Source organism: Ptychodera flava, chromosome 2 (assembly GCF_041260155.1).
Source record: "Ptychodera flava strain L36383 chromosome 2, AS_Pfla_20210202, whole genome shotgun sequence".
Classification (NCBI taxonomy): Eukaryota; Metazoa; Hemichordata; class Enteropneusta; family Ptychoderidae; genus Ptychodera; species Ptychodera flava.
Genome location: NC_091929.1, coordinates 29613023 through 29634066, shown reverse-complemented (window position 1 = coordinate 29634066; position 21044 = coordinate 29613023). Strand labels below are relative to the sequence as shown.

At 39.8% G+C, this 21044-nt stretch overlaps 2 protein-coding genes across 2 annotated transcripts; both read left to right on the top strand.

The window, feature by feature from the left end:
- Positions 1-643: 643 nt before the first annotated feature.
- Positions 644-2328, top strand: LOC139149706 (uncharacterized). The gene is made up of 2 exons (XM_070721588.1): positions 644-1696; positions 1936-2328. Exons 1-2 carry the CDS (start codon positions 644-646, stop codon positions 2326-2328), a joined length of 1446 nt encoding a protein of 481 aa, XP_070577689.1.
- Positions 2319-6029, top strand: LOC139118628 (uncharacterized). The gene is made up of 2 exons (XM_070682045.1): positions 2319-5748; positions 5924-6029. The coding sequence occupies exon 1, from the start codon at positions 3115-3117 to the stop codon at positions 5338-5340; it is 2226 nt and encodes a 741-aa protein (XP_070538146.1). The 5' UTR covers positions 2319-3114; the 3' UTR covers positions 5341-5748; positions 5924-6029.
- Positions 6030-21044: the final 15015 nt, after the last annotated feature.

Here is a 21044-nt window from a genome sequence, read left to right as displayed (position 1 = left end):
CCAGACCAGTCATCAAACGACCATGTATCACGATACATTGCAATGAAAAGAGAAATGAAGCATGATCCATTACCAGCACTGAACTTTACCGAGTTCGTACCCAAAGCACAAAACAAAGACTTAGAATCATCCCCTCTACTGATACAACCAGGACAGGGAACACCAACAGAATCAGGTGAGACAGTCACACCTACTTCAAATCAACAGACACCTACAACAAGCCAGAACAACAACAACATACAACCTCTGACGGAGATAGCCCAAATGATGGCCCGTCAACGTTTACCACTACAACAACCAATAACATTTGGAGGCGACCCAACCATGTACATGTCATGGAAAAGATCATTCGAGGCCACTGTGACAACGGCCTGCATACAGACATCTGAGAAACTTGACTTCCTGCATAAATACACGCAGGGAGATCCGCAGAAAAATCGTCGAAGACCATCTACAACGTTACGTAGACGACCCAGACGAGTCATACAGAGAGGCTTGGATAGAACTAGAAGACAGATTCGGCAACCCTGCAGTCATCACCACAGTAATCCTGGAAAGACTGAAGTCCTTCCCGAAAGTTAAACCAGACGAATGCAAAAAGCTACTCGAACTATCAGACTTATGCTCTAACACAGAGGCACACATGAGAAAACTTCCTGACCTCTCGTCCCTCAATACACCACAGGGACTCAAGCCCGTCATGGAGAAGTTACCAAAATTCGTCCTCAACAAGTGGAGAGATAACGTGGCATCATACAAACGACGCCACAAAACATTTCCTCCATTCAAGTTCTTCAAAGACTTCCTGAAAGACACAGCGAAAGCAGCATGCGATCCTGATATTCCAAGACCAGACGACACACCCCCTGGAACAAGTAAGTCAAAATCCAGTCAACAAACGAAGACTAGAGCGCGTGTACACGCAACGAAATCATCAAATGAAGAAAAACAATGTCTCTTTCACGAGGCTACAGGACATGACCTGAAAGATTGCAAAGCATTTGCAAAGCAACCAGTTGCTGACAGAATTGAACTGTGTAAGAAGAAAGGCTTATGCTTTAAATGCACTGAGAAACATCTCGCCAAAGACTGCACATCGACCATCGAATGCGCTATATGCAAGAGCAAGAAACACATCACCTGTCTCCACGCTACACCCGGTGACAGATCTAAGCAGAAAACAACCGAAGCTAAACCAGAAGATAAAGAAAAGGAAACCCAAGAAGCTACAACAAAATGTACCAGACTCACGAAATGCCCAGCCGGACGTTCGTGTGGGAAGATAGTCCTCGCAAAGGTGTATACACAAGACCGACCAGCAGACTACATAGAAACTTACGTAGTCCTAGACGACCAGTCCAACGCCTGTATGGGTGACAGCCACCTCTTCGACGCACTGAAGATACACGGCCCAGACCTCGAATACGAACTGTCAACATGCAGCGGCAAAGGAGAACTCAGAAAGGGACGACGTAGCAACCGCGTCATCATAGAATCACATGACGGAAAGAAAAAATTCTCTCTTCCCGTCCTGCTAGAAAACGACAACATACCGAGCGACAAGAACGAAATACCCACACCAGACATTTGCAAGACCTTCAAACATCTGAAGCCCATCATCGATTACATTCCAGAACCAAAAAAGAACGTTGGAATTCATCTCCTCATCGGCAGAAACTGCCCAGAACCACTGAAAGTCAGAGAAACAAGGAACGGACCTGTTAACTCGCCTTGGGCTCAACGCACCGACCTAGGGTGGACAATTTCAGGTGAACTGTGCCTAGAGACAGCAAGAGGTGTAATCCGCACTTCAGTACACCGTACTACTGCAACCCTCAACAGCTACGATGAATCGGCGCTCGAATGTAATCATCACATCCACATCAAAGACATAATAAGCCCGAAACCCGTCAATTCGGCACCACCGTCTTCAAGCGGACACCTTACGACGAACAAAAGGCACCCTCCATTGAAGACAAGCAATTCCTGGACATCATGCAACGAGAAGTCCATGTAAATGAGGAAGGAAATCTAGAACTTCCTCTCCCCTTCAGGCAAGACCCGAAGAAATTACCGAACAACCGACAGTCAGCTCTGAACCGATTCTACAATCTACAGAATCAGTTTCAGCGTAAACCACAAATGATGGAAGAATACTTTCAGTTTATGAAGAAAATAACGGAACGTGACCACGCAAGTCCTGTTCCAGAAGATGAAATAGATGCCGACAACGCATGGTACCTACCACACTTCGGTGTCTACCATCCCAAGAAACAGCAGATCAGAGTAGTATTCGACTCCAGTGCAAAGTACAATGGAGTCTCCTGAACGACGCATTGCTTCAGGGACCTGACCAAATGAACAGCCTCCTCGGTATCCTGCTACGATTCCGACGCGAGCAGACAGCAGTAATGGGCGACGTAGAACAAATGTTTCATAGCTTCCACGTCAACAAAGAACACAGAGACTATCTGCGCTTCTTTGGTTCAAAGACAACGACCCCACGAAACCAGTAATTCAGTACAGAATGAACGTACACCTGTTCGGCAATGTCTCCTCACCAGCCATTGCTACCTTCGGACTGAGAAAGATCGCTGAAGACGGCGTATCTACATACGGAGAAGACGTGAAAGAGTTCATCGACAAGAACTTTTACGTCGACGACGGACTAACCTCAGCACCAGATGCACAGAAAGCTATTAGTCTCATCAATAGAACAAGAGACTTACCGGTACTAGCGACCAGAAACGTTAACTTCCACAAGATCGTTTCTAATGACGAAGAAGTCATGACAGCACTTCCAGACGAAGTACGAGCCAAAGATCTACAGAGTTTGGATTTCAACCAAGACACCTTACCGACACAGAGATCATTAGGGGTCAAGTGGTCTCTAGAGGCGGACGCATTCACATTCGAAGTAGACTTGAAGGAGAAGCCATTCTCACGGCGGGGAGTACTGGCGATCGTCAACTCAATATACGATCCACTCGGTATACTCGCACCAGTTTCCATAGAAGGAAAACTAATACTACGAGGCCTCATGACAGAAACTAAAGGACGCAACTCATCAAACCTTGGATGGGATGAAACGCTACCAGAGAAATATTTGCCCAGATGGACCCGCTGGTGCAACAACCTCAACTACATCACAAAGATACAGCTACAGCGATGCTACACTCACACCACCTTCGGACCCATAAAGAAACTGAGTGTCACATTTTCTCTGACGCCAGCAATGAAGCCATAGGTGCTGTAGCGTACATGCGGTTAATTAACCATGAAGACAACGTCAACGTATCATTCATACTTGGCAAGGCAAAGGTAAACCCGACTCATGCAGTCTCCATACCTCGCCTAGAACTGTGTGCAGCCGTCCTAGCGACAGAACTCGCACAGAAGATCACATCAGAAATCGGCCTGAACATCGACAACGTCATATATCACACGGACAGCGAAATCGTCCTTGGATATATAAACAACAGCTCGAAACGTTTCCACGTATACGTAGCGAACAGAGTAGAAAAGATACACAACATATCATCACCACACCAGTGGCGACATGTGTCTACACACGAAAATCCAGCTGACATCGCATCACGCAGCGTACCAGCCCAAAAACTCAACTCAACTATCTGGCTATCAGGACCAGCATTCCTGTGGCAGCGAGACGAGCAAGACAACCATGAAGAAACAGAACACAAATACACAGTAAGTGACGAAGACCCTGAGGTCCGCAAACAACTTGCTGTCCTCAACACATCAACGAAGGAAGTAGAACAAGACGACTTAGGTGCTCACCGATTTCAACGATTCTCATCATGGAGATCCTTGAAGAGAAGTATTGCCAACTTAATAGGCAAAATCAGACAAAGAAAATTACCAGAAAAGACAGACAAAAAAGAAGAAGAGAAGTCTCCAGAAGAACTGAAAATTGAGATGATGGCACAAGCAGAAACCATCATCCTACGCTCAGTACAGAAAAGCGTGTTTCATAAAGAATATGAGATACTATCTGCAACAAAGTCAGCAGGCACTGACAACAACAGACTACAGAAACGGAACCCCATCAGCCGGATGAACCCATTCATCGATGAAAAAGGACTCATCCGCGTTGGAGGAAGACTTCGTCAATCTGACATCGACCTCTGCGGCCGACACCCCATCATCCTTCCACAGGACAACCACATTTCACGTCTTATCATCGATCATGTACATCGACTAGTACAACATCAAGGCAGACAACTCACCCTGTCAAACGTCAGAGCTAACGGCTATTGGATTATGGGTGTACATGACATGGTAAGAAGTATACTACACAAATGTGCGATATGTAGAAGACTGAGAGCAAAACCACTCACTCAACTCATGGCCGACCTACCGTCGGACAGAACAGAGAAAACCCCACCATTCACCAACGTCGGAATGGACGTATTCGGCCCCTGGACTATAGCTTCCCGCAAAACCAGAGCCGGTAAGTCTGAAGCAAAGAGATGGGCAGTCATCTTTGTCTGTCTCTACACTACAGCAGTACACATAGAAGTAATAGACTCCATGGACACTTCATCCTTCATCAACGCCCTACGTCGCTTCATAGCTATACGCGGCAACATCAAGAAACTCAGATGTGACCAGGGCACCAACTTCATCGGCGCAAAGAACGAACTTCAGGCAGCAGCCAAAGAGCTGGATCAAGACCGCATCAAGAAATTCCTTACAACAAGAGACTGTGAGTGGATTTTCAACCCACCTCACGCATCACACTTCGGCGGTATATGGGAACGACAAATTGGTACCATCAGACGCGTTCTTGACTCCACGCATTATCAACTAGGCAAGCAACAATACACACATGACTTGCTGACAACTCTCATGGCAGAAGCCAGCGCCATTGTCAACTCCAGACCTATAACAACAGTATCATCAGATGCAAATGATCCTCAAGCTCTCACCCCAAACATGCTACTCACCATGAAGACTCAATCACCGACCCCACCACCAGGCTCATTCGTCCAACAAGACCTCTACAGTAGAAAACGTTGGCGACGCGTACAGTATCTAGCTGATCAATTCTGGATACGATGGAGAAAAGAATATCTACAAAACCGTCAGCCACGACCAAAATGGAACAAATCTACAATCAACGTCAAAGAAGGAGACGTGGTTCTTTTGAGAGAGAAAGAATACGCAAGAAACAGCTGGCCCCTCGCTCGCATAGTGAAGGTCTACCCCAGCGATGACAACAAAGTACGAAAAGTAGACGTCATGATCTACAAAGATGGCGAACATCGAACCTACCTCAGACCAATTAGTGAATTAGTTTTGATTGAAAGTACAAATTGAACTCTGTGATTGAATTCAATGAACACTATATACGGACTCTCTTAGTACGGACCCTTTCGTATATACTCTTAGCTTTTAGAATTATTTAGACCTAAAATATTATTAGGCATTTATTCTATTTGAAATTTATGATTAGTAAAAATTCAGCTTACCGCGCATTTTTAGACGGGGAGTGTGTTGAATTGACCCTTCATGACCCTTACTAGATTTTCAGAAGATCGCCCTCTATCTTTCTTAAGGCCCTCTGACACAAAGGTCAAGAAACTTCTTGGTAAAACAATTAAAAGGTTAAAGATTAAATTACACCCAGGCAGACACGTTTTTTCCTCCACTGTCTTAAAGCAAGTAGACATGCCACGTGGATCTCACAAACACTCCAGCCAAAAGTAGGACTGTAGGCGCAACGATGTAAGTTGATTTCCCTTTATGACTTTCCAATTATTTAGAGGACCATTTTGAATGCAGTGCTTAGATATTTTAGTAGAATTTAGTTCTTTATTCCGTTTACTTTGAACTTGATTTACCTCGACTCTTCGATGTAGACAATGAATGACCTTGTATTTTAATCTCTTTATTTACCCAGTTTTCACCGCTTCTTGAATAAATCTACTCTAAACTAAAGCAACTGAGGGTGGTTATTTCTTGGAGTGGTTGGCACTTAGCGGATACAAAAGTAACTGGACTCCGCCACAAGCTTAAAGCTAGACTTTTCATCACCATTCAGAGAGTAGAACAAGAAACAGCGGCAGATACACAAAACAAAACCACCAAAAAATAGCCAAATGTTACCGATATAAATAGACAATACAAAACATATGTGTACATATCACTAGTGTCAGTTTCGTTTCGAGTACTCTTTAAGTCCCCAAATCCCTTGCAATGCCCCAAAAATACCCTTGATATTTTCAGATCCCCTACCACCGCGTCAATTCTCCCGCCCCCTCCAGAGGTGTTCGTGAATGCAGCCTAACCGTGAACGATCAGGCTGCGATACCTTCACAGCGAATCCGCTCAAACCTAGCTTCATACAACGTTCTTACGGCCGTCTATCAGCCATCTATCAGAAACACTAACGTCAAAAATTTGATCTTTCACAATGTGTTATCAAGAATGAAGTTTCTTACAGTAATCGCGGTGACGTCGCTTCTTCTTTCGCATCAAACTGAAGCAAGCAGGTTTCCGTCTTTTTTCGTGACCCGCAAGTTACAATAATTGTCTGTGTATCTGGATAGCTATATCTCTGTTCAAGAACATTCTCTTATTCGATCTTTGCCTTGCTTATTCTTTAAGCTTCTCTAATGACGATAGTGGATGGATATTTGTCTTGAAAATAAACTGTACCGAGCGTGGGCAAATTTTTCTGCCTTTTAGAGATTTTCCAGAAGCGACAAAAGCAAATCGTTCAGAGCAAATTAAGAAACAGCGAGCAAAAATAACGCGACAAGCATGCATGATGGCATATGATATTGACTAATGATGCTTCCCGGCATTTACACCATGTTTTTATTGTATCTATGAATGGAAATTTAAAATGATTCGATTTTCAATACGCATAAACGTATGTTATGTGCAGTATTTCATAATGTTTTATATAGATGTATTCTACCTTGTAAATCTGCTTTCTCTCTTTTTCCCAGGTAAAATTGACGTACTCGACTTTTTCAGTGTCAACACGAGTGTTCTAGTTCCAGTGGAAATTCCTGATATGAATGCGATGGCCGTTTGCACCTGGGTGCAAGTGCAATCCACAGGTAACCTTGAACCTGCACTCGTGTCTTACGCAACCAGGAGCTACTACAACGAATTTGTTTTACACAATAAAGGATTGCTGAAAGTGGTTTTAAGTTCAGAGTCACGACAATTAAACTTGGATATAAGTGACGGTTCATGGCATCACGTGTGCTTCTCATGGTCTTCGCCTCTCGGTTTATGGAAATTTTACAACAACGGTCTTTATCATGTTGGTGGTTATGGTTTAGAGCCTGGTCATATGATACCTGGCAATGGCATCCTTGTTTTGGGACAGGACCAAGACACCTTCGGCGGAGGATTTGATGACAATCAGGCATTCGTCGGCTATATGACCGGTTTCAACATGTGGTCCTCAGTTCTGACAACAAGCGAGATTGCTCAAATAGCTATTGGCAGCTCCCCTGGTGGCGACATATTCACTTGGACTACAGCAGGTCTTGAGATCAGCGGTGATGTTCGTGGTGAGTTATTTTTGAATTACAGTACACCAAATAGCAAATTAAGGAATCAAAAACGTCGAGGAAAGAAATTTATGGCTGTCATGTAATTTTGAAACAAACCCTTGTTCTACTTTCGTATAGGTGTGCCATCCTTAAACATGCAGAAATAAAAATTAATGCACAATATTATTAATGTGTTTGCAAGATTTGCTCTGTCGTTTCATCGTTCTTGAGCCGGTATATGTGTTGAGTGTAAATAAAATTTGGATGTCAGTCAGCCAGTTGTGGATCTTTAGTCTTTAACATGCGTTTGGACTCAGATTTGAAAAGAAAACATCACTGGCAAGGGGAATATGGTACATTATTTTTCATTTCGTATTTAAGTTTCCCAACTAAGAGTTATCAAATAACCGAACGTATACGTATGAAGATATTTCCAATTCTTTGAAGTTTATTATTGTAGACCAGTCGACGCCAACGGCATGGTTAATGAATGTCCTTGTGTGTTCGCACGGTAAAATTATTTGGCCCCAAACGCACTTTCCTACTGAGAGCCTAAACTCCCTTTAACGCCAAATATGCTGAAGAACCGGTCATATGTATGATTTAGACCGAAGGCACAAAACCCGGTAGCTTGATAGAATCATAAAAAACGGTCACTGAGGAACCAAAGGAAAGTGTAAACTCCCCTAGAGATTATGTAAAGAAGTACCGTAGGTAGCACAAAACTAGACTGCTGCATGAGCAGCAGTTAATACTTCCTCTTTTAGGCTAATTTGGCAGTAAGAAGACACGCTCGACGCTGATCCTGATTGTGCATTCCACTATCAGACAAGTTGTGACGGGGAAAACGTTTACGTCACAAGGGTATAAGGTACGGGGAGCCTTCGAGCTAGGGCTGTCAACTATCTCTCAAATCATGGATTAGTAGAGGGGAGTACGATTACTTTATATTCGTGTACTGCTCACATTTTGTCTTAAATCTTTGGCTTGGTCTAGTTTCGAAAAACAAACGCAATATCTTGTGCAAAAAAATCAACAAAAAACGAGGAAACATCCGATCGAGAGTTGTCAAAAAGGAGGGTCAATCTTCAAATGTTTCTTGACCCAAGGACAACTTCGTGATTGACTGGTCTTCCTTGAATCTCTCCCACTAAAACCAAATGAAAGGGCCAAACTTGCCAAGGTTAGTAGCAGATGAGAACACTTAAAGTATTAAGTTATGTCCGGGGAATATTTTCTCTGACTCTCATATATGTCTAAAACTTACTTCGTACCTTTAATATGGTCATTGTAAACGTTTTGTCGATCCAGTATTTTTTTTGCCTCCAGCCATCCATAGAAAGTTAATTGTCTACAGTGCAAACAACTTTTGTGTTTGTCTGCGTATTGTGCAGTAAAAACAGAAGTTTATTATTTGGATTTACCACGTAGGAAATAAGAAAATTTAATCTATCAAGTTTGCCCGGTCATATTGAACACTCCCTTAAACTGATGGGCCAGTGCCCTCCCCATTTTACATTAGTTCTACCTACTCGAAATCTACATGTTCGACTCGATCGCGTGAGAGTGCCTTCTTTGCAATGAAGTCATCTACTAAAGCTAAACCGTTCGGCTATTGTGCAGCAATGATGTGTAGTGCTTTGCGTTGCGAAGCTACCATTACCCTTCAAGGGATATGCATTACTTTCTCGTCTAAGTGCGTCCTGATATCGATGCTCGCCTTCTTAACAAAGTATGATTGGAAACCACCATCGCGTATTTGCTAAAACCTCAATTTTACCAGATCTGCCTGAACATGCGTATGAATATTTGTGTTGAACATTAATAATAATTTATGTGACTGTCACGCCGATATGCCATTACGGGAACGCTCCATTAACTTAGAAGTACCCGACTTACCCGAGTTGGTTATCAGAGGATTAATCTCTATGTCAACATATGCGAACAGATTATCTTTTAGTGTAAACAAAACATTAGCACTGCCGGAACTACTTTTAGCATGGCCCACGCCGGTCGGCGCCTGACTTGATGACGGCTCTGTCCGGCACTCAGGATTTCCGACCAGCGTTAAAAGTGCCGTCCAGCACTTGCTGTTACTTTGAGGTCATCATTTAGTTCATAAAATTGCATGAAGAGTTTACGAAAACAATGGTACTATAGAATCCCTTTCAATAAAATGTTGTTTAAACAATACCAGCAGTTAATTAACGTACGCTGATTTTGCATATGAAAAGCTATTTTAGCTGGTTGAGCGTACGTTCACAAAGATCATTGCCCTTTGAACTAAAGTTTTCCTGTCACACAATATCTCTGTACGATCGAAAGGAGACAAACTGAAGATATTTGCTTTGCATGAATGTTTATAACCCTATAAAAGAAAGTACGGTAGCGAAAATCAGCACAACAAAACAGGACTTTTACTAAAACGTACTCTTTCAATTTCAGTTCAGACTCAATGAGTGGCATTGCGGAAAGGTGCATGCAATGCAATGAAAGTCGCAAGCAAACTTTGGTGTCAACGGATTCAGTCTTTGAATTATCAATGAACACTCACTTTTTCTGGTCAAAAAGCCAAGGCTACTTGTCCATCGCAACAAGCCTCTCTGTTTGCAGCGTGTTCATTTTTAGCCGGATGCCGGCCAAATTGACCGGCTACTTCCGTATTTTGGCCGGCTACTTTCAGCAATGTTTTGCTTTCTGGCCCCGAAAGTCTGGTTTTGATAATAATATTTTGATATTTTTGTTGTCTTGCAAGCCGGAGATAACATTTTAGAAGTGCCGATGTGGCTATATGTAGTCTAGCAATTTACGCGGTGAACTTGTTGCTATCTAGTATCAGCCTGTAGTACCGCGATCTGCGAACGTGTTGTACTGTACTGGGAATCGCTCTCGAGGTCAACCTTGCTTTCCCGACTACAGCCCGAATTATTCCGACGTTCACATCGGGTATAGCTTACCATTGGACTGACGTTACGCCCACGAATAACCGACCATTTCCGAATAAAGCCGACGTTTGTTTCTCTCAAACGCGGAAGAGAAAGTCGACGCTTGAGAGCTTTGGTTTTCTGCGTAAGAGTAGGGCCTTGTCTGATGGGTTTGGTAGGTTTTTGATCAAATGTAAAGCGACCAAAAGTTACTGAGTCTCATTTTTCATACTTTTGAAACGCCACGTCAATCCATCCATGGTCGATCATAGTGTCAATATTCAAGTCGATCGACATCGCGTTTTGTGGAGGGGCCGTGGTTGTGTGCATAGCGGAAGAGAAAGTCGACGCTTGAAAACTTTGATTTTCTGCGTAAGAGTAGGACTTTGTCTGTTGGTTGCCGGAGGTTTTAGATCAAATCTAAATAAACAAACAATTACTTGGTCTCATTTTTCGTACTTTTGAAACGCTCCGTCGATTACAGTGTCAATTTGGCAAATATAGATTATCAGCCTATCTAACCTTTTCTTTTGTTATGTCAACAAAATGTTGTCAATAATTATTTTTTTTCAATTTTGCTTCTTTCATTTGGCGACTTCAATTTCTTCAAATAATCTGTGAGCAGACAAGACCCTCCTTCTGTGAATAGTCTGTGTATGGGCTGTGTAGGGTTGTGTATAAGCACTTGCTGAAAGGTGAACATTGGTATACAACGGCTTCAAAGTCGACATAATTTTTACATTATGTTTGGTCACAGATAAGCTGTAGTCTACAAATATCTACCCGACCGAAAATATGCTAGCATATTTTGGCATAGTGCTCTAAAATTTACTCCTAGTACCAAAGTTGTATCATAATATCATAGTTATCCATTTTAAAACATGAGTTATTTTTCTAAAAGTATGGCAAGCTAAGTTTCAGAAGAATAAAACAAGTGTACGTTCTAAATTTCGATGTTTGTATTCTAACATTTCGTGTTTTTTTTTCTTAAATTTTATATAAATAGTTATAACACATTGCTGTTACTGTTCACTTTTGATGTTTATATTCATAAATTTTACATTTATGTCCACTAAGCTATTGTTGTGTTTATGAATTCAAGAATATCTATTCAAAAACCATACTTATGTTCATACATTCCATGTTTTTGTTCATAATATATTCCTTTTTTCAAAGGTTTTGTATTTCTGTTTGCAAATTTTGTTTCACTTCATGAAGCGATTCTATTATGTGTACGTTTCATGCCTTTTTTGTTCATAAAACCAATTTCTACGTCAATAATAGCTGTGTTAATTTCTTCCTTTTAACACTGGGTGGCGCTCTTGTGTTGGCGGCAAAAGGTGGCGATGGCGGCAACTGTGCGTTGTACTGTCAATCGTACTTAATCTGTCAATGTATCATGCAGAGTGGGGTTTTACGCCAAGCAACACTGCTAAGCCGATTTTCTGCTGCAGTTTGAATAATATATCATTCAAATAAATTGGTTCTATTAACTAACAAACGAACACTTCATGAACATGGGAATGAAATGTACCCACGCACGAATGGCTTCATGAATAGAAACAAGATTCATAATCAAAAACATAAAATCTATGAAAATAAGAATACAATATGAACAAAAAAGTTAGATCTTTGAACAGAAGAATGGCTTTTTATAAACAGTTAGATTCTAACACAAAAATAACTTATTAAACATAAACATAAATGTATGAATATTAATATCCAAATCATAGAACAACAGCATGTTCTTTTTTTGAAAGTAAACATAAAAGTTTAGGATACAAACGTCTAAATTAAGAAGACACATTTGTTTTTTGAATTTAGCAACTCTTGGCTTGGGACAGAAATACGTTGGCAAGTTTCTTTATTTATTTCTCCATATCAGACCGTTTAACGCAGTAAACAATGTCTATTTTCTGATAATGTTTCAGTTGTGCAATTCGCAGATGGTTTACGATGTCTTTTGGAAGAGCAGGGTGAGTTTCATTTAAATTTGTATCCCGAATGAAGATTGTTTTTGTAACATCGCCATGTGTTATCATCGCCACTAAAACATTTTGGAGTATCGTTTCCTATGGTCGATCATTTATAGTAATTGCCTTTATTGTTATTGCCGAGTGGCAGAAATAACACTATTTAATTCCTAGTGATGAGTGGATTGTTTCAGACGTGAGAGGACGTTCGTAACTGTACGGCCTGCTCTAAATGTGTGAAAGCAAGTAGTATGAGGCGTGTGGGTTCTTGACCACTCTCCCCACTAAGAGGCATTTCCCCCGATTTAACTCTCCCAGCCCTAAAACATAGCCGAAAGCTTTTATTCCAAAAATTAAAAAGATGGAACCATCTTTGAAAAGACGTCATGGCTGAAATCGGGAAATAAAATGCAAGAAAGCTTATCAACAACTCCAACCTTGGACATATCAGCCCTTACTGTTGTGTTATAAAGTCCTTGTACATGAATATGCTTCAGAATCAATAGTAATTTATCATTGATGAACAAAGAAAATACAGAAGAGTCGCGACCTCCCTTGTACATATTAACTAAAGTTGCTATGGAATAGTAACTTCAGAAGGAACTTGAAAATATTGTACAGAGAACCCAATTTTTAGTCATGACTCTTCTGATGATGATCACATGTTGAGAAATTCTCCTTCGATATTGACATGCACAATTCATTATTGTTTTATATCAAGATCATAAACGAATTCTTGTGCATGCCGTCAATACCATAAATGCGAACGGCATTTGTATAATTATTTTTCGTATGTTTCCATGCAAACAGATGATGGAAATCCTTCAATTCAGTGTCCATCACATTTAATGGAAGACACAGATCCTGGGAAAGCAACAGCAGCTGTCACTTGGTCAACTCTACTTGCAGTTAATAATTCAGGTTGCGTTGACGTGTCTTTCAGTCCCTATCCACAGTCCGACTTCTTAATTGGAGAGACAGTCGTGTTGTGTCAAGCAACATATTCATCCGGAAACAGATCCACTTGTTCCTTCTATGTGACAGTAACAGGCAAGTGTGTTTAAAAATCAGTGAACTGTGAATTTTGTTTTCTTAATTAACATTTGTCCATTACGAATTTGCAAATTTAGAGAATTACCATAACCTATTAATCAAAGTAGACAAAGTAAGAAATTAAACAGTGGTTCATTATTCCTCACAAAATTACTAGATCCATTTCAGATGAATTTATTGGCCTTAAATAGTCGCACGTCAAAATGAAATAAGACACCGTCAAATCGATAAAAGATAAGTTTTTCAGCTTTTTCTAAAATGCAAGTCAAGTTCCTCCATCGTCGCCATACTAAATTTTGTCAATTACTCTATGTTTTTATTTTACAGCACTTATTTTTGAGGTTAGCTCCTAAAAAAGTCTGCTCTAATTTTAGTATTTAAATTTGCCATGCTTTCGCTTATGTAGTTTGGTAATTTGAAGCCTTTTTCTTTTTAATTGTTCGCTATTGCTTTTGTATACCATGAAAATGTCACCTTTAAATCATTTTGAATGTTCTATATTGAAAATAGACGAAATAAACAGAATCCTTACAGAATCAACAAAAAATAACTTATCAAATGGTTTTGCTGAATCCCCCACTGCAAATCATAAAAATCAGTCAGTGTTCCCAGTAACATAAAGTCCACGCATTAGCACTAAACTAGTGAAAGGACAATTGTTTGTACCAGGAGTTTGATCCAGGTCTACAGCATAGAAAAGCAGAACTAGCCAAACATTGAAATTGAAAACCTAAGGACACATCGAAGAATTATTTCTAAAAAATCGACCATACCGTACCGGCGAGAAAAAATCTGAAAGACGTCTTGGTTTAATCGATGTTGAAAGCATTAAACTACATTATACTTAATGGGACAGAAAAAATTAAGATTGGTAGCTCCAAACATTAACATGAAGATCAGCCAGGTGAAGAGTTTAAACTATAGTAACGTGCATAAAATTAGCGCAGCATTAATGTTGCTGCTGATGAAGGAATCTGACCTTAACATGCTAGCAAAATAGATTACATTTATCGAACCAAAAGTGTATCTCCTTTTCCCCGCCTCTATCTAAAACTAAATGTAATTATATAACAACATTTGGTTTCCACCACAAATTTCGTAGAGCAGTAATTTATCTTCGGGGTCCCCTGCGCCTCATTAATTTTGTCAAAAACAACCAAAAGACGTAGATTCAAAATTCGATACATTCATCCGAATGAGGGCAACTCAGCATGGTATGGAAAGATACATGGGGAATTAGGGAGGGCGCCTTTTGTCATCGCATTCTACCGAGACGTAACTCGATCGGCAGTGAGGGCGCAAGCTCTTATAGCAGAACATCTGGAGGCAATTCGGCATTTGTGATATCAACAAAGATGAACAAGCCACGTTCGAAAATTAAGATTGACTTGGTCAATCACCCAGCCTGACATACCGAAATATGATCCAACACTAATGGTATCAACAGACATGTTATGAGGAAAACTCATGTGCACTCAATGGCTCAAAAAGAAAGTATGTTGACCATTTAACCTAATGGAACAGAGTCACTCATTGAGTATAGATGTGTCCAGTGTAGCGTGCGCCTGTTTACAGGCTGATCTCCGTATCGAAAGTGTGTGAATCTATGCTGTCTATGACGAACATTGCAAATTCCCAGAGATTTGTCTGCAATGACTGTCTGCGCTGAGATATAGTGATTGAGGGACCATGGTATGCTATCGAGATCATTTCAAGTTTTAACACCAATATGTAAAAATTAAATTTATTTTAAAAAATTTGGAGTAATTAAAAGTCCACACAGTACGAACTTTTTTAGAAATATATAGTCTTCGACACAGTAATTGAAATCCAGTTCTGCGTTGATATGTCTCTTAAGGTTCCGAGACAAGAAATTGACCTTTTTAATCTAACAATTCTCTGGTAGTTAACAAGCTCAGAACCCCCGTAAATTACATATTTTATAAAAGCCTTGATAAAGGGAAACATTTTGGTAACCACAATGTCACCATTGATCACATAACTCTCACGTGACAGGTAATTTGCATAAGCTTTCAAAAATTGGTTTTCCCTATGTTTTGTCTCAATACTTCAAAATATCTGACTCAAACTTGCTGGAAAGCAAGCTGTTACAACGCTCTTCCAAACAGTGTCTCAGATTTATATCTTGTAATTGCTTAATTTATTTTGAGCACAATTTTATAGAAATCAACTAGGGTTAAATTCACCACTCTGGAAATTTTTCTGGCATAAAAATTGTTTAACAAGGATGAAAAAATTCTGAGACATACTTTGGAATATCCTTCGAACAGCTTGCACTCACACACATTTCAGCCACATAATTCAAAGCATTGAAAGAAAACATTTTGAAAGGTTATGCAAATTACCTGTCACGTGATAGTTATGTAAACAATGGCGTCCTTATGCTTGTCATTTTTGTTTGTCTAGCCACTATGGTCACCAAAATGTTCCCCTGCATCTAGGCTTTCTGAAGATATATAATTTATTGGGGTTCTGAGCTTAATAACCACTAGAGAATAGTTAGCTTAAAAAGGTCAATTTCTTGTCTTGGAACCTCAAGGCTCCAGCCATCATTATCAGCTGCAAAAAGTTCATAGTGCAAAGGTTTCATCTTTATTTTTTTAATTCAATTGCAGATACTGAAAACCCTACTATCAACTGTATGACAGGTATTTTGACTGCTGCCTGCATTGTAGGCCCAACAATTCCAGTGACATGGCCGTTGCCTATTGCCACGGATAATTCTGGAACTGTGGACATTCTAGGAAGTCATGAACCTGGCGACAATTTCTCCCTTGGCAGTACGGTCGTGTCTTACGAAGCAAAGGATCCTTCTAGCAATATGGCGGCCTGTTCATTTACCGTCACTGTAAACGGTGAGTTAGTATACATTTTAGAAGTTTGCCTGCTTACGTTTAAAGTTTTCTATTGTCAAACGATGTTTCGAATCCAAGGATTTTTTTGGCAAGGAGGGGATATGCAAACACAAAATTTGTCTTGCTAATGAAATTGCCTGCGTTTCCAACAAAGGAATTTCAAGCAATTTCGGAAAGGTGAATAGCCAGACAAGCAAAATGACAAGCATAAGTACGCCATTTTCTCTGACAATGTAATACAAAAGTTAGTCTACACGAGTGACGGACTATGTACAGTAGACTTTAAAGACATCATAGAATGGCAAACTGACGGCCACAATGAATTGTAAATTTTCATTAACGGTACAGCATTGTAACTCATCATTGTGCCAGCTCAGATGCAGACTAGCGCGGACTAGCAAGAAGATGCAAATACTGATGACAACGTTATACATCTGATGTCCAACGTCAATCTCGAATGATATTATGTGCATTATCGAATGAGTTACAGGAAATTACAGTATAATACAATATAATACTGTATGATATTTTTATCTGTAATACCTGCGTATTAATCCTCAGTCAGTGACCTGAGAGCATGCAAGGATATTTATATCGATAGCTTAGTTTCCTTGTCACACTTAGCCGACTCAGAATCGCTCCGGACAACCCCTCTTAGTGGCCCAGGTTTGCGTTGTTCAACAGTCGAGTATAGAGGTTAAATCAACATGGCCTCCAGAAGAATCCATCTTTTCATATCATCTTGCATTTCAACATCCTGAGAATCTGACCCCCTGATTCTGACCCCATGGCATCAAGTTTAATTTAGTTTTTCCTTTGAATCCGAACGCTAACGTCGATTTAAATGAAAAGTGCTTAAACTGAATCCTAACCCTGGTTTTGTTATTCTATTCTTAATAATCACAGCAATGTTCCGGCACATTATTCCTGTGCAACATAATCAGACGAATGCGAGCTCGTTTAGAAATGACGTAAGTACAATTCCACAAAACGTTATTTCCTTATTGAATGCAACATGGTATGGTAAAGTATAATTTATATCTCTATTTTATATTTTTCATATTTTTTCACAAATGTTCCATGTTTGTTTCTTATCTGTACATGAGTGTAATTTGTTACATGCTCACCTATGAACATAATTATTAACCTACTCAAAAACTTATGATTATACAGTGCCATGTTTTCACCACGTCTTGATCAATTCGAAACTACAAAAAAAAAATCCCTACAGCTGTTTATATTGACTACAGACAAATTGCTGCCAGGCCTAACAGTGGTTCAGTGGTTCAAGATGTCATTGCCACGAATAAGTACATAAGTACATAATGACACGCATGGAATCTAGATACGGCACAGGGTACTCTTGATATGAAAGACCAAAGTCCCTCTACACACGTGTGGAGGAACTGTAGAAATACATTTTCGAGAATGTTGTCAGTAAAGAACTCAAAGCCATAACAGGTACACTCTTTTCCCAACAGTTTATCGAACTTCTCGACAAATTATCAAACGGCATATCTGCGCTTGAAGATTTCAATATATCGCAAGAAAACAGTCAGGCCTTGGCTAACGGTAAGTACAATATAGAGTAAATGTATAATTAAATGTATAATTTGGAAAAGTTTTTTTTAATTGTGCAGTTCTAGTTTCTCCTTTTCTCGGTAGATTGCGGTAAACTCTGCTTTAATTTCGTTGTACTACAAGTACAAAATCTACGAACATTAACATTTAACGCAACTAAAAATGTTGTAATGTGCAACATATGACATGACTGTCACATAGCTGCTGTTTCCTCATTTAATGTATTAGGATTTTCATTTGCTTATAGATATATTAAAAGTAATGGACGAGAAGTATCTTGATTATCAACCCCGGAAACTGAGACCTGAGAACGGTAATGATTCCAGAGATTGGATGACAGAAGCTATCGTGAACATTGCTGATAAGGTTGCAAAGTTTTTGCTTCATAGCAAAGAAAATGGGACTATTCCTGTGGTATTGGACTCAAGATTGCTTCAAATAAATGTAGAGAGTGACTCGCCAAACGAGCTTTGCAACTCTTCCATAGAAGTAGGAGATGGTAACGGCTTCAGTCTGCCAGCAGCAGATAAACTGTTCTACAACATGACAGCGGGAGAAGGACCGTTTAATAGAATAGTGAGTACAATTTTTCATTCACGCAACTTGTTAACAATACAGAAACAACTGTTTTTTTCTGATATTATTACACGATCAACATTAACATTCCGACTCTTACAGTTTCGTGATTATTTTAAAAAAGAAAGCAAATATTTGAATAGATAATAAATAAATAAATAAATTATGTGACGGTTAAGGGCAAGTCAATAGAGTGTATTGTTGGATAGATTCTCTCGTGTTTTAACTTTCGTTTGGTACACAATGACGAGTGTGGCTTCTACACCCCGATTTTGTGTCACTTTCGTTTTGGGGCAGAATTGATACATATACATTTGAGCTTGCCCGTTTGTCATTCAGTAACTTATAGATTTTCTGCCGCGACCGTCTCGCAGCTGAACTGTAGAGGCTGCAGCCTCGCTTGTGATCTCTTTTATTTTAGTAGTACTCGAATAAATGACTTCGTTACATTCGTGAACACTTATGCATGTAATCAATGTTTTACTCGTGGGACGTTAACCTCATCGCAATAACAGCTTTCTTAACCAAAATTTTCTTCGTTACAATAAAAATTATAACGCATGGTAGCTAGGGCAATATCACGATTTGTTGCCTGTCCTCGGGCCTGTGCTCACGACAGTAATATTGATGATAGGCTCGCCTTCGGCGTGGGCATCATGAATATTACCATCATTTGCACTACCCTCTGGAGGCAACAAGTAGTGATCTTGTCCTTGCTATTGTGAGTTATTTTTTAAATGTTGTTTTATGTTTCAACGTCAAAGCGGAATTTGAATACAAGTCAGTGGTGGTACAGCCAGGAATGTTTTATCGTGGCGTTTCCCTGATAAAATATAACAAACATCTTCATTCTAACCCTGCTCATCATTTTGTCGAAGACAATAACAGTTTATTTGAACTTTATGTAGTAATACGACCATGCGGATCCTAGACGCGATACATTCAGCCAATCAGACACTTCAATGACTTTCTACCAATCACTGTGGACTAATCTCCCGCCAAAATGTTTCTCCTTTGGTTTTCTATCGCGTTCGTTGCAAGCACGTTTTACAGTTTGCTACATTTTCTAGTCCTGTTCAGTTCTTTCCCTCGCACCGTCTGTGCAGCAATAAACCTAGCGAGTTCATTGCAAATACACGATTGTTGTTGCTTCTTTACCGAGTCAGACTTAGCAACCTGATCATAAAACCCCATCCCTGCTCATCATTTATTGATATGACCATTGCATCGAACATACGGGATCAAAGGCTATCTGGGTTACTTAAATGACATCTACCAGATTTCTTGATATTTATTCTGAAATTATTCCACTTTGATGAAAGTAGCTCCAACTTCTTAGATACATGAAAGTAATAGCAACAACTGTTTCCTTCGTTATTCCATGCAGGTAACGCGTTTTAAACGAAGATCGTTGCAACGAGATAATGGTGGCATTGCCTCTTCGATGAATGACATACTTTCGTTGTCTTTCACTGACAGGACAGGCAATGAAGTGAAAGGCATGTATCCTCTATACACAGAAATATCAAAATTGACGGATAGATTATACCCGTCTATGCAGCTTGAAATGATTTCAAGTCACTCAATCCGGTGCTTGCATGTGGATGTATGCATGAAATGATCTGAGAGTGGGACTTATTACAGCACTACAATCTACAACAAGGAATGCATCTTTGAAATCTTTTTGGAGTTATAATACCGTGTCGAGTAGTAGGACTTAAGAGGACATTGCTATTTGAGTGTCTGGCAGCATCAGTTTTTACCCTTTCAACATAATAACCCATTTGTTTCATTAGCTCCAACGACGCAGTCTCCACGTCCATTCGAAAATCAAACCAAATGCCTCATGTCAACCTGTCAACAACAGATTACATTTATAATTTTACAAAGTTATTGTCGGCAAATTAACTTGATTCAGGATTATAATTTAGCCGTAAGCAAGACCACTGCACATTATTCTCATTTACAAGGCTAGGAGTTTGTACTTCAACTTACTTTAGGAAGAGGAAGAAGAAACATTTTGTTTCTGAAACAACTAATAGAATGTGATAAAAAATTACAGCTACTTTCGACTTACATGAAATAATCTCTGGCAGAAATATACTAGAGGGCAGCCCCATATCACAGGAAGTATTACAAGGATTATGCCTTTCGATCATTCTACACCAAAACATTCAAATATTTGTGACAAGCATAGAACAATTGTGTAATATTAGTGTCAGTGCCATGACGATCATGATCACACTCTCTCACTCACACATACAGTACAAGGTTTAAGATATATCAAGACTTGAGAAAAGCTGCATCCTGGGTGATGTCTTCTGTAAGTTTTCCTCTTACTGTAATTACATTATACATATATGATGTAGTTGGACCGGACTGGACATATCATTTTGAACTCAAACTGAGATGAGACGACGATAATACTTTCATTTCTTTTGAAATAGCTGCTACGATTCTTGGGAGCAAAATATAAAAGCGTCATGTCACATACTATTCTTTCTGTCTTGCAGTGAATGATACGAA